Source organism: Gymnoscopelus microlampas (genome assembly GCF_963454915.1).
Source record: "Gymnoscopelus microlampas genome assembly, chromosome: 11".
In the NCBI taxonomy this organism is placed as follows: Eukaryota; Metazoa; Chordata; class Actinopteri; order Myctophiformes; family Myctophidae; genus Gymnoscopelus; species Gymnoscopelus microlampas.
In genome coordinates, this window is record NC_139948.1 from 18,395,110 (window position 1) to 18,407,960 (window position 12,851).

A 12,851-nucleotide genomic window follows, 5' to 3' on the forward strand; every position below is an offset into this window, starting at 1 on the left:
GGGATTTCAGCGTTAGCATTTATTTTTTTTAAACCCGTCCGAGCCGCGCCAGACCGGACTCGAACCCCCTTTTCGCACGGAATTGCGTAGCGCTCGTTCTTGAGAAGAGAGCCGTCGCAAACATGTGAGGATTAACGGCGTTTTTGTCGTCCTTAAAGCCCTTCGTATGTTTGATTTCCCCTTCGGAGGAGAAGCGCCGCTTGTCGCCGTGTATCTCCGCACCGACCCGATGTCTTCGCCGGCGGACGACAGCGTCCAGAGAACCACCTCGGTGTACCGAAAATATTCGTGGAATTAACTTCTTTTTATTAAAACCAAGAGGAGGATTTAAGGCCGTTTTTGATTTTGGGGCTGCGAGAAAAAAAAAGCTGATTCCATATATACGTGAAAACCCGTACACGGCGAGAGGGACGCGTCATCGCATCGCGTGATATTATTTTTATTTATTTTTCTCAAGCTGAAATATTATTTTTTTGGACGCAGACACAAGCTCAATTCACCTGCTCTCTCAGCATCAGATGGTCCAGGTGAGGAGAAATAAACAGAGACATGACGTGGCTGTCAGTGGTGGGAAAAGTACTTTTTTGCTTAAGTAAAAGTATCAATACTGCAGTGTAGAAATGCTCTATAACAGTGGTTCTCAAACTTTTTCATGTCAAGGACCCTCTAATTGACACGTATTACCCCGTGGACCCCCATTTGAAAAGATAAGCCAGGGACCCCAATAAGAGAAGATTTTTGTTACGGCTCTCTAGCAGTGATTCTCAACCATTTTCATTTCAAGGACCCCCAGTTTGACATGCATTAGGCTACGGACCCCCATTTAATGGCATTTATACATCTGGGACCCCAATTCATATTGTAAAACCAATGTTAATTTAACTCTGAGAATGTCCCGTTAGGGTCCATTTGGTTCCATTTGTACACTCTCAGAGTTACAGACCCATAAGGGTCCATTTGGTTCCTGTCCATCATTTAGCTGGGGACCCCCTGGAACCCCCTCAAGTACCCCTGGGGGTCCCCGGACCCCACTTTGAGAACCAATGCTCTATAACAAGTAAAAGTCCGGAATTCAAAATTTACTTGAGTGAAGGTACAAAAGTATTGGTATAAAAAGGTACTTACAGTAGCAAAAGTAAAAGTACTCGGCAGGGTCCCATTTCACAGATGTATAAAAATCTTTGAAAATAGCAGATCTACAAGCTCACAATGCGTCGCATTGCGAGCTTGTAGATCTGCTATTTTCAAATGGCCGAAATGTACGCGGCTGAAGTGATTAGTGTGTTTTGTAATAATAATCAACATCTACAAAGTAACTAGTAACTCAAGTTTTCATATAATTGTAGTGGAGTAAAAGTACAATATTCTGAGATGTAGTGGGGTAAAAGTATTACATTGCAAATACGGAAGGAAGTAAAATATACCTAAACAAACTATGCACTTGATTAAATTTACTTTGTTACTTTCCACTACTGAGAACCACACGTTTGAACCAAAATCAAGAGACATGACATGGCTGTGTTATTGCATGATGCATAATGTTGCTGGCCAGGTTGAGTGATGCTGTGTGTTTAAGAGATCATCATGTTTAATGGGTCATCACTTGTGTGCAGAATAGGGGTGTTCGATATTGAAAAAAAAACTATCACGATATTTTTCAAGAAATATCACGATAGACGATATATATCACCATATTTTTTTTATGTTCGTTTTTAGGAGTATGATTTTTTTTTATGATTATTAATAGCATATATGATGATTAATTATATTATATGATAGCTTGTATGCCTTATAGAGCTGTTATTGATGATGATGATAATAATAATAATATTAATAATACTTGTTTTACAACAAGAGCCCAACCCGACCAACTTGCATAAATTGTGTGTTTTTTGTGAAAAAAACACCAAACCAATACTAATGCAAACGTCTCCAGTACTAGTGCAAACGTCTCTATTTATCTTCCACATTGCGTTGTCTGCCTCGCTCTTTTGTTCCTATCCATCTGTTTCAGTATAAATTAACTTTTTATATATATTGTTTTCCATGGCAACAAATTCCACTTCAAATCCTTAAAGATAAGACGGTGTGAAAACGGAACGGGAGACAGTATGATCCCAGGCCAGCAGGAATAATGTGGTTCTTCTTCATGACAGGCACCACTGAGCAGCTTCCTGATGAAGTGAACACAGGAACTAACAGAGACCTCAACACACAACAATGGTGGCTTTACACCACATGTTGCATGAGTTATACTCATCACAGAAGTCTCAGTCTCCATTAAACGGTCTCTGTTCACCAACCCAGTCTTTAGCACTGCCAGCACACTGTGTTCATAGTCTTTGTTCTAATGCTGGGACACAGTTGTTGCTGGTCATGCACAATGACACATTGTCATATGCCTTTTGTCCAATGCAGATATATTAAGTTGACTGACTATCTCACCAATTCCTCTATTTCTTATGTGTGATCATATTTATGTATCTATATATATATCAACCTTGCCATCCATCTCTCTCTGTGTTTTATGTAACAGTACACATATATTTCTACGGCACTCACTCTGTTGTCTCTCTCTCTTGTCCACCCCAGGCTGTTGCAGAGCCCATCCCCATCTGCAGCTTCTGTCTGGGCACAAAGGAACAGAACCGTGACAAGAAGCCTGAAGAACTCATCTCCTGTGCCGACTGTGGCAACAGCGGTAAGTGGAGGTTATGACGTCTGGTAGAACCACAGCCAGGCTGCCACAATCTAAATTATTTATGCCCACATGCAGAGCAAAACAAGCAAAGGATGTAAATACTGGGCCTACAAAATAACAATTCATTGACATATCTTAGGTTTTCATGGCATCATCATGATCACACATACACATACACACACCCTGCTCACCCAGGAAGCAGTCACACCAACACACAAACATAATCAAACAAGACATAGAAGGGGACAGAGCCTATACTCTTACAGAGATAACACAGCCATCTCTAGTTTGAGGGGCGGTAAACTGGCTCACTTAGTTGGCTCATAACTGGTAAGCTCAGTGTTTTCTCCAAGTTCCAACTTGGAGAAAACCTTGACAGCACAAGATTCCTCAGCAGCAAAACGACATACCCCTTGTTGCTGCTCAAGCAAGAGTTTTAACACCCTTTCCCGAGACAGCCTCCTGACCTTGGAATGAAACTGCAGGTGCTGGTGCGAGCCCATCTGATGGCATAGGGCAGTGAACAGTCATGAGGAGAGAAGCCTTAATCTCTTTGGCTATTTTGATCGCTTACTGCAGCACGTTGTTGAGCTCAGGGTTCAGTTTCTTAATAGCAGGGGCTTCTCTGTGTAGCCAAATTCCAATACCCAAATCTCTGCTCACTTGCTCACTCTGCACTCGTTCATCCAGCTTGACCCGGAAATCGTTAGCGTAATTTGCTTTTTGAAGAGCCGAGACCGGCGAGAAACCGCAAGTGAACATGAAGTGTTCACTTCAGCGAGTTTTGGGGAAGTGTTAAATGACTGTTTTGTTATTGGATGGACTGTCTCCTCGGGCTATGCCATGTCGCGAACTTCAAAGAGATGGTTTATAGCCGAAAAAGTTTCATTTGCTCATATCCTAATGTAAACGTAACTCATATCCTAATAGTGTTAACATAACACATTGCGTGCATATGTGTTTATCAATGGTCTGAGAGTGACAGTGTCGAGCTTGATTAAACTTGAAGAGATACTGAAGTGCATTTATATCTATCTGAGTAACAGTGATCAAACAAATTGATCACTGTTATTTAAATTAAATAATAATCTTTATTTATGCAATGATGCGGTTTGTTGTGCATGGGTGTGCGAAAATACATGTCAAATTGCTCAATTCAGGCTTGTTGGCCTAGCGGTCTGGGCACTTAGACTCCAATGTAGCCTGACAGTGCATCGCATGTTCGAGGCCCAATCCCGACGATCTTTATTGCATGTCTCTCCCCATCTCTCTCTGTTTCCTGTCCATCTCCACTATATCTATAAATAAAGGCAGAAACGCCCCCCCCCCCCCCAAAAATGAATATAATCAATTCACAAGAGAGAAATGCAACGTCCAATATAATGCATGACATGCAGGATGGAGGAGGAAAGCAGGCAGAAATGTGAGTGTTGGAAAGTGACATGTGAATCAGTCTAACCTGCTTGATTCCTCCGGACTCTCATCTAATCCTCAACTCCTTGCTCAAAAGCGGGACTAAGGTGCGAGTGGTGGACGAGAGTGGAGTGCGCAAGTGTGAAAGTTAGAGTATTGGAATTTGGCTTATGTAAATAAACAGTGGGCAAAGGTAGCTGATGGGGCAACCTCTTTGACTTGAGCAACAAGGCAAGTCAGCTGCGTTTGCCCGTCATTGCAGCAACTGAGTTGGTATATACGTAGCCCCACAAAGTTTACCAACTGGAGTCTCTGCCAAGATGTAGTTATTCAGTTCAGATCAAAAGTTCTCCCATTCAGTTTTTCACAAATCATTAAGTTCTCAACTATGTCACTCAAGACAACATACACAGTAGTAGGGCAAACACACCATTTGTTGTTGTTGCACAACCACTAACAGTTTCTCATCACCCCAAATAAATGTATTCAGTCAGAAAGAGGAACTTTCGCTATAGTCCCTGCAGCCTCCCTACCTAACGTCTCCTCAACTAATTTATAATCATGAATGCAGACAGCAGAAGCTCCTCGCTGATTGTGTGTGGCTTTTTTGTGATTTGATATGAAGCCAGAAATTATGCCCAGTTGCCCACAGTGCTTTGTCTAGGATGGTAGTTGTCCCTTCATCAACTTTCACTGCTCAAGGTGAGGGGAAACAGGATGTCCCTTGATAAATATGCCACTTTAAGTCATGAGATGTCATTCTACAGTTTGGATGGCTTCATGCTAGCACCGGATAGCCTTAGAGGCATGCAAGGCCTTTTGCACTTTTGGCATGGTCCTTTTTTGATACTTTCTTGGCCTGTAGAGTTGGCTGAGGTTCTGAGGTATTTGCACCGGTAACTAAAAAAAACTAAAAACATACTTTTTTAGGTTCTTCCAGCCAGGTTCTTGAAGCATGCAAAGAGCCAAATGCATGGATATCAAACTTAAGTGTATTCAATGCGGTCAAAATTACAGTAGTTTGCCAAAAAGCAAAAGTATTTGCTGAGCTGACCAATGAGAGTGGGACAACACCCTTCAACAAAAGTAAAGCTAGAAGCCATTTATTGATATAAATTCTTGATTTGATATAAAGAATACAATTTTTTAAAATCAGAAATTCAATCATTTCCACACTTTGCACTACCTACTTACTCCCACATTTTGAAATCCGCTGGAGAAGATTGCATAATAAAACAATAATTTAAAAAACGGCAAATGCAATTAAGCTTTCAGCATCCTATCATGTTCTGTAGCGTGTATAAAAATGCTGCGCAGGCCCACTGCTCGATTTTGGAGAAAAATATCAAAGTGACAATAAAAGAGGGTTCATTATTAGGGAGTTGTGCAAAAACTATAGGCACTAGTCTACAGATATTTGGAAAAAAAGTTATCAGATGAGTCATCCAAGCGAGCGAGTGCATGTGAGACGTATACCAAAAGAACGCACAGTCCTGTATTCTTGATGCTGAAAGTGAGGGGGTAATGGTGGCTCTGTTTTGCTGTGGGGGCATTTTCCTGGCATGGTTTGAATCCACTTGTCCCCTTAGAGGGAATGGTCACTGCAAATCAATGCAAAGTTACTCTTGAGTGATCACCTTTATCCTGTGATGAAACTAGAGTCCGACCGATAGGGATTTTTGTGACCGATACCGATAACCGATTTTAGAGAGGTTTGGATTATATCGGTCACCGATAACCGAAATGCAACAACCGATATTGTGAATTTTATTAGCTGGAATGAAATAGGCCTTTTCTGTTTTTGTTTTTTTTGCATTTACTCAAGTACTGTACTTAGGAAATGTTTAAGTACATTTTTGAGGTATTTTTTTTACTATTATTTATATTTTTGTAATAGTAAAGTATTGGAAAGTATTTCCAATTTTCAACACTTTTACTTCTACTCCACTACATCTCAGACTAGGCAAATATTATACTTTTACTCCACTACAATTATTTGAAAACTTTAGTTACTATACTTTGTAGATTAAGATCTAGAATATTATAAACAAAACACACATTAACCACTTCAGCCCTATATACATTGATTTCTGCCATTTGAAAATAGCAGATTTACAAGCTTGTAGATCTGCTATTTTCCAAAGATTTTTATCCATTTGAAATCTTGTTGAACAGGACATTCTGCATAATGAGTAGTAGCCTACTTTCTGCTTTGTACTTTAAGTCAGAGTCCTGCAATCGTTTGACGGGTGAAAACGGGTGTAAAATATACCGACGGGCGGTTCTGAACTAAACGCGGGTAGGTAACGTTTAATTGTGAAAATCAGAGAGCCCTGTCTCCGCGAAAACAACGTCACTTGTGTAACTTAACACAGCACAACAGCATGGATCACGTTGGTCAGTTATCTTAACTCACAAAACACATTGAACATCCTGTTAAACCTTCAAATTAAAACCATCTGAGACGTAAACAATGACACATGCTTACTGCGTATGTGCGCGTTCGCGCGTGTGGCTAAAGCTCGCTCCTCCGTCTTCACTTGTACACTGAATGTATAGCTCTATTGTTGAAGACTGCTATCTATCCTTTTCAACACACTTTTAAATTGAGTGACTGTCTGTAGGCTATTTACATTTTACTCTGCATGTAAAGAGCGGCCAGCAGCGTGATCGCAGTATGTAATCATGGGTAAACGGGCGGACAACAGGTCCATTATTTGACGGGCGGACGCGGGCGGTTCTGGTTCGTATTTTGAAAGGATCACGGCCAGGGTGAAGGGTGGGTCTACTCTGCAGATCTGATTATTGACGGGCAGCACGGGTTCTCAACATTGGACCCCTGCAGGACTCTGCTTTAAGTAGGCCTACATTTTGATACCAAAACTTTTGTTCTTTTACTTAACAGATTTTTTTTAATTCCGGACTTTTACTTGTAATAGAGTATTTCTGTATTACAGTATTGATACTTTTACTTAATACGCAAACCCGCTATGGAGACAATTAATTAATTAACACTACAGCTGTGGTGGTGTTGTTTTTGTTTGAGGCGTAACAAACTAAGCCAAAATGACGACGCTAAAATAGAAGTGAGTATAGCCTCACCTCAGGCTCAGCCTATCATTATTATAGGACAATCCACAACTATTTATACTGGCATATTTTGGGCTGAACCAGTCATCAGATTGAACTAATTTACCGTCGCATCTGGGAAAAGTATCCGCTGGTTGAAGCTGCTTTGGTCGACCGTCGACAATGTTTTTGTTTGTTTTGCTGTTGTGTAGAGTAGTAGAGTATGGTAGGCCTACTGAAAGTAGCAGATCTACAAGCCCAGCGCCATCTGCTGGACAAAATATATAATTACACCAGCAAAGTGCTTTTTGAGCAAACCTTTTTTTTTTTTTTCATATCGGTCATATCGGTGAGAAATTTCACCGATACGATATGATCCGATATAACCAAATAAGGCCATATCGGGTACCGATATATCGGTCGGACTCTAGATGAAACAACCTTCCACAGGGAGCGAGGGGTCACTGAATGGTTTGAGTATGAAAATGGTGTCATGATGCTATGTTATACAATGTTATGATGCTATAAACATTGCATGTGCGTATGCCTTTATGACTAGGTATGTGTGTCTTATCTTGTACATTTGTGTCCTCTGCAGGTCACCCGTCCTGCCTCAAGTTCTCCCCTGAGCTCACAGTGCGAGTCCAGGCTCTGTGGTGGCAGTGTATAGAATGCAAGACCTGCAGCAGCTGTCAGGATCAAGGCAAGAACGCGGTGAGTCAGGGAGACAATGACATCTACTCTTCCTTAACAGAATCAAAAGTCGCTTTCAGACATGCACTGTATTATCAAAGTTTTACAGACTTTAAACGGAGGGGCTGTATACGTATGAACTCAACATTCCGGCTCAGTAGGATCGGCCATGCAACAGACATTATGCTGGCTGGACCATTGACTTAAGTCCGATTGGCCGATTGTGCCCAAAGTGGCTCAATGTGAGTGGACGTGTTGATGGCGCTTCTAATAGGTGACGAGTGAAGCTTCCCCGTCTCCTGAGGTGTTTGGAGAGAGATACAGTAGTTAACTGAAATCCAGATTCATTCTGCTTTTTTATAAGCGTTTCAGTTGGAAATATTCACAAATCGAAGTTCAATGAAATGGTTCATAAGCGAAACAAAACATAAACGTCTCTTTAGTAATTGTAGACTACTGTACGAGTAACACCTGCTTCCCTGCACAGTACGCACTCTGTACATGGAGACCAATGTACATTTTCCAGCTCTGAGGATGCCTTATTTTGAGGATGAAAAGTAGGTTGTAGCTCGTTGTCTACATTAGGCATACTATGGTATGTTTGTGTTTTGTATGGGTGCATCAATGGGAGACCGCATGTCAAGCAATTCAATGTATCTGTTATGTTCTGTGGAAGGAAGTAAAATCCTCGTATCTCCCTCGCGCTGTTATATTTAAGTGGGAGTAGCTAATGTGTAGCTATTTACCTTCATGTGTGAACACATCTGAAACTGACATTCTATTGCATGCTACATGTGTGAAAGGCCAACACCGGGCAATGTCCCGACCTGATTCCTTGGACATTTTCCAGTATTCAAACGAGAAAGCGGCTACTTAATTTGCCAAGTGCTTTAGCTGTACAGTGGTTTGTCTCTGTTATGCTGGTGCAGGGACATTACACTAGTGAGCTGTACAAACACGTGAACACTGTCTTCAAGAACCTAAATGAAATCTCAACAAAACATCTTTATTTTTTTGCTAATAGGTTAAGAAGACATCCATTGTTAAAATACAAACATATTTTGTACCCCCTCTTAAACCGTCAACTTTGTTTTACAATTTGTCCTGTTTGAAATGGATATAACGGATCATACTTGTTGGAGTACATGCCTGTGTCTTCCACACAGTGCCTACTGACACACACACACACACGGTACAGAGCGAGAGAGTGTTTTACACCACCAAACCGCGACTTTCTTTCTGAAAGATCCAAGTTATGTTTACGTCACAACTCGTCTTAAGTCATGTTGCATACACCTTTCCAATATTCCCAACTTAATCATCTGACATAATTTGTTCAAGTGGCACTTACTGTTGGAAAACTTGTGTAGGTCATATATCTGTCCACAGATCACAGCACTATGTTTTACAATTTGTCAGAGAGAGAGAGGTGCAATTTGGCTTATGTCGTCAGACAGTACAAGTATTATTATTATTAGAGTATGCCTCCTGGTGGAGATTTGCATTCAACTGGGAGCACCTTTCTAGTCATTTCTTAAATTAGGATGGACATCCTCATGTTTAGTCTCATGTAGCCAGACGATCAGACAACGCTGCCTAATGATGAAATCAATAATCACTAAACTCAGTGAATTTTTTTAATTGCTTGGAAACAATTCAGAAAAAAATAAATAATAATAATAGTATTGCTTTGCAGAACCATTGCAAGGACTTTAGGCCGGAACTTCATATTAGGATGGTATCAGGATTGCATTTTAAAGCAATAGGCGTAGGTTTGTTTAGCACTTGTTTTCTCCACTGTTCTAGCCCACGTATTGAATTTAGATTTCCCCAGACGTGCAGAGATCTCTGAATATCTGGCCATACAAGACTAACTCATGTTTATCTGTCTGTCTGTTTATTTAATTTGGGGTAACAATTATTGCACTAATCAAATTTTTGTCCTTTTGGTCATTTATCTCCACCCATTTCACTCTATAACGTAGCCAAATAAGTATCTTGGCTCTTGTTTTTCTGGAAATGTTTGCTTTAAATTATTCCATTTCTGATATGGCCATACTGGTATTCACAAAACTAATGACAAAATCGTAAGGAGGACCTTAAGGAATCTTTCCCCTTCTCTAATCTAATGAAGTGCATAATACCTTATCATTTAGTGCTAGTGGTACTAGCTAAGTATCTAGTAGATCCCAACATATGTCAGTAGAAGCGGTGAAGCACATCTCTAATCCACTGTGTGTGTTTGTGTGTGTGTGTGTGTGTGTGTGTGTGTGTTCAGGCATGTGGATCTGTCAGATCTGCCAGCCCAGGAAAAAGGGAAGGAAGCTCTTACATGAAAAGGCAGCACAAATCAAACGCCGCTACAACGCACCGCTGGGACGGCCCAAGAACAGGTAAAAGAGGAACTGAGGAACTGGGGCCCATCTAATGGCGTCTTCCTTCACTGTCAGCCTGGCAGACTGTTACACAGGCCAGAAAGCCATACATCACATCCACTGGAGCACAACAAGCTTCAACGCTTTGTGCTTTTAAAGGCCTCAGAGTTGATAGTGAGAAGAAAGCTATTTTTGGCTTGTTGAAATATAAGTGATTTTTTTTTTTGTTATTCAGAGAGACTACTTCTATTTGCATCCAAGCAAATGAAATTGGTTGAAATTAGGTGAAGACAAAGCACAACACACACTATATGCAGTATAATTACTACCCGTGTGTGTGTGTGTGTGTGTGTGTGTGTATATATAAAAAAAATAATTTAAATCAGCATAAAAAACCCCAGAGTGCATTAAGTAAAGAAAATAAATGAATAAGTTAAATTCCAAACCATGTATTCCTATATCTTCTCCCCTCAATCACTCCCCTTCCCTCCATTTTAGACCGGGTCGGCCCTTCAAGAAGCTGGGTGGGCGTGGCCGACGGAAGCGCTCCGCCTCCCCCAACTCTTCCTCCAGCTCGTCTTGCGAGGGTTACCCCGGCGACGACCGCCTGCTGTTCTCCCTACGCGAGGACGACGACTCGGCACAGGGGGCTGGGGGAGGCGGTCTGCGCTTCAACAAAAAGACCAAGGGTCTGATCGACGCACTTACCAAGTTTTTCACGCCCTCGCCAGAGGGCCGCAAGGCGCGCCAGGAGGTAGTGGACTACTCTCAGCAGTGCCAAATTCGCAAGAAGTCCATGCGCAAGGGAGAGGGAGACGGAGATCGGACAGGTGAGGGTGAGTAAAGGGGAGAGTGAGCAGTCTCTGGTCTTGACATTCACTCTCAGTATTTTCAGCAGAAGAATGTGTCATTCAACACTATTTTCTGTTGAAAGTGTGTTTTAGTACATCAATGCTTTTGGGTGACACTTGTGCTGAAGTATAAAATTGGCATTAAGAAGGGACACAGTATAGTATAGTATCAGCCTGAATCAAACCAAGCGAGCTTAGCGTTGACGTTGTGATAACTGTATATATTTGACATACTATCCCACCACCAACCTTTTAATTATTCATGTGCTTATTATTACCACAGTTTAAATGTACAGAAATGTAACAATTTTTGATTGTACTCAAATGTGTTTAACTTGGTTTAGTTTGTACTCACAGATGAGTTTTTAAGCACAGTGACACAAATAAAATGGACAACAAAACCAAGTCTTGAAAAAACATGGGTCCAGGGAGCAAAGCACGGAAGTTGGCATATTGTCTGTATCAGCTGAGCAAAGAGAACGTCTATCCCCTTGGCAATGTGCTAGACCCCTTGGAGATGGGATTGCTAATGTGCACTTAACAAATCTCTTAGTTAACCAAGCCGTGCTACTCGTATGCTGAGTGCCGGTGTCCAGGATCGAACCCAGAACCTTGTAATTCAAAGGCTAGTGCTCTACCGACTGAGCTACCTGGGCAGCCTGTGAAACATATGGTATATTTTTGTCTCACATTGTGGGCCTGTGTTAAAGCCAGCTTTTCTTTCTACAGACAATCAGGAGGGCAGCGACTGGCGCGACGATGACGACAAATTGTCGGGACATGAAAGCCTGATGGAGAAAGACATTGAACTGTTCAGACACATCCAGGAGCTGGCACTACAGGTATGCGCATGTAATAAAGATTACAATAGAAAGATATGCACACCAAATATCTCCCTTTTTAAGAGGATTTTATGTAATGCAATATGACGTTTTAAGCAACAAGCTATTCTTCAGACTTCTGAGGATTTGTCATCCATCTGTATATATGCACTGTAAAGACACGTATAGTATATACAGCATCATACACATGACAGAGTGGAGGTTGTGGAAATGGTGAGTCTAAATTCCCGGGTATTTAATGTACAGGTCTGTATTTGAGTGTCTGTGTTAGAGTTGCTCATGTGATTGGGGAAAAAAATGGGGGGAGAATTTTTATCAGTGCAAGAGCCGAGGCATAATGCATACACTAGCATGTGTTGCTGGTGTGCGTCCTACCAACAGACAGACGGCCAGCAGATGCTGAGAGTTTCCCTTCAGCACAGAGCGTACGACTAATAATAACCCTGCTGGCACTATCACGCTACTGGGACGTGTGTGTGTGTGTGTCTGTGTGAGACAGAGTCAGTATGCTTGCATATTTGGTGCAGCTCTGTATGTGCGTCGTTATGTGTGTTGGGTCGATTTTTGTGTGTGTAAACAGGATCTACTGTTCATGGAAGGTTGTGGAGTCCTGCCAGTATTTCCTCCTAGTGTAATCTGTCGACCAATGCTTTACTCTTTCCACCGTAAAATGAATTGGTCTTGACCCACCTTTTTCTCTGTCTCTCTCTGTCGCTTCCACCTTACAGAAGGTCGGGGTGACAGGTCCCCCAGACCCCCAGATGCGTTGTCCATCTGTTATTGAGTTTGGCAAGTTTGAGATCCAGACTTGGTACTCATCTCCGTACCCACAAGAGTACAGCCGGTGAGCCCCCACACACAAGTACATGCAAACATTATATCTTTGGAAATTGGTATATTATACCAA

The 12,851-nt window shown here is 41.6% G+C and overlaps 1 protein-coding gene across 1 annotated transcript in view; it reads left to right on the top strand.

The window, feature by feature from the left end:
- LOC311054637 (histone acetyltransferase KAT6A-like) overlaps positions 1-12,851 on the top strand; it is a gene marked incomplete at its 3' end in the record, with an annotated part of 20,094 nt that continues 7,243 nt past the window's right edge. The window contains 8 exon segments of the mRNA XM_084070643.1: positions 1-527; positions 2,593-2,701; positions 7,782-7,897; positions 8,151-8,199; positions 10,155-10,269; positions 10,750-11,087; positions 11,832-11,944; positions 12,673-12,788. Coding sequence (XP_083926769.1) covers positions 519-527; positions 2,593-2,701; positions 7,782-7,897; positions 8,151-8,199; positions 10,155-10,269; positions 10,750-11,087; positions 11,832-11,944; positions 12,673-12,788 — 965 coding nt within the window. The 5' untranslated portion in view covers positions 1-518.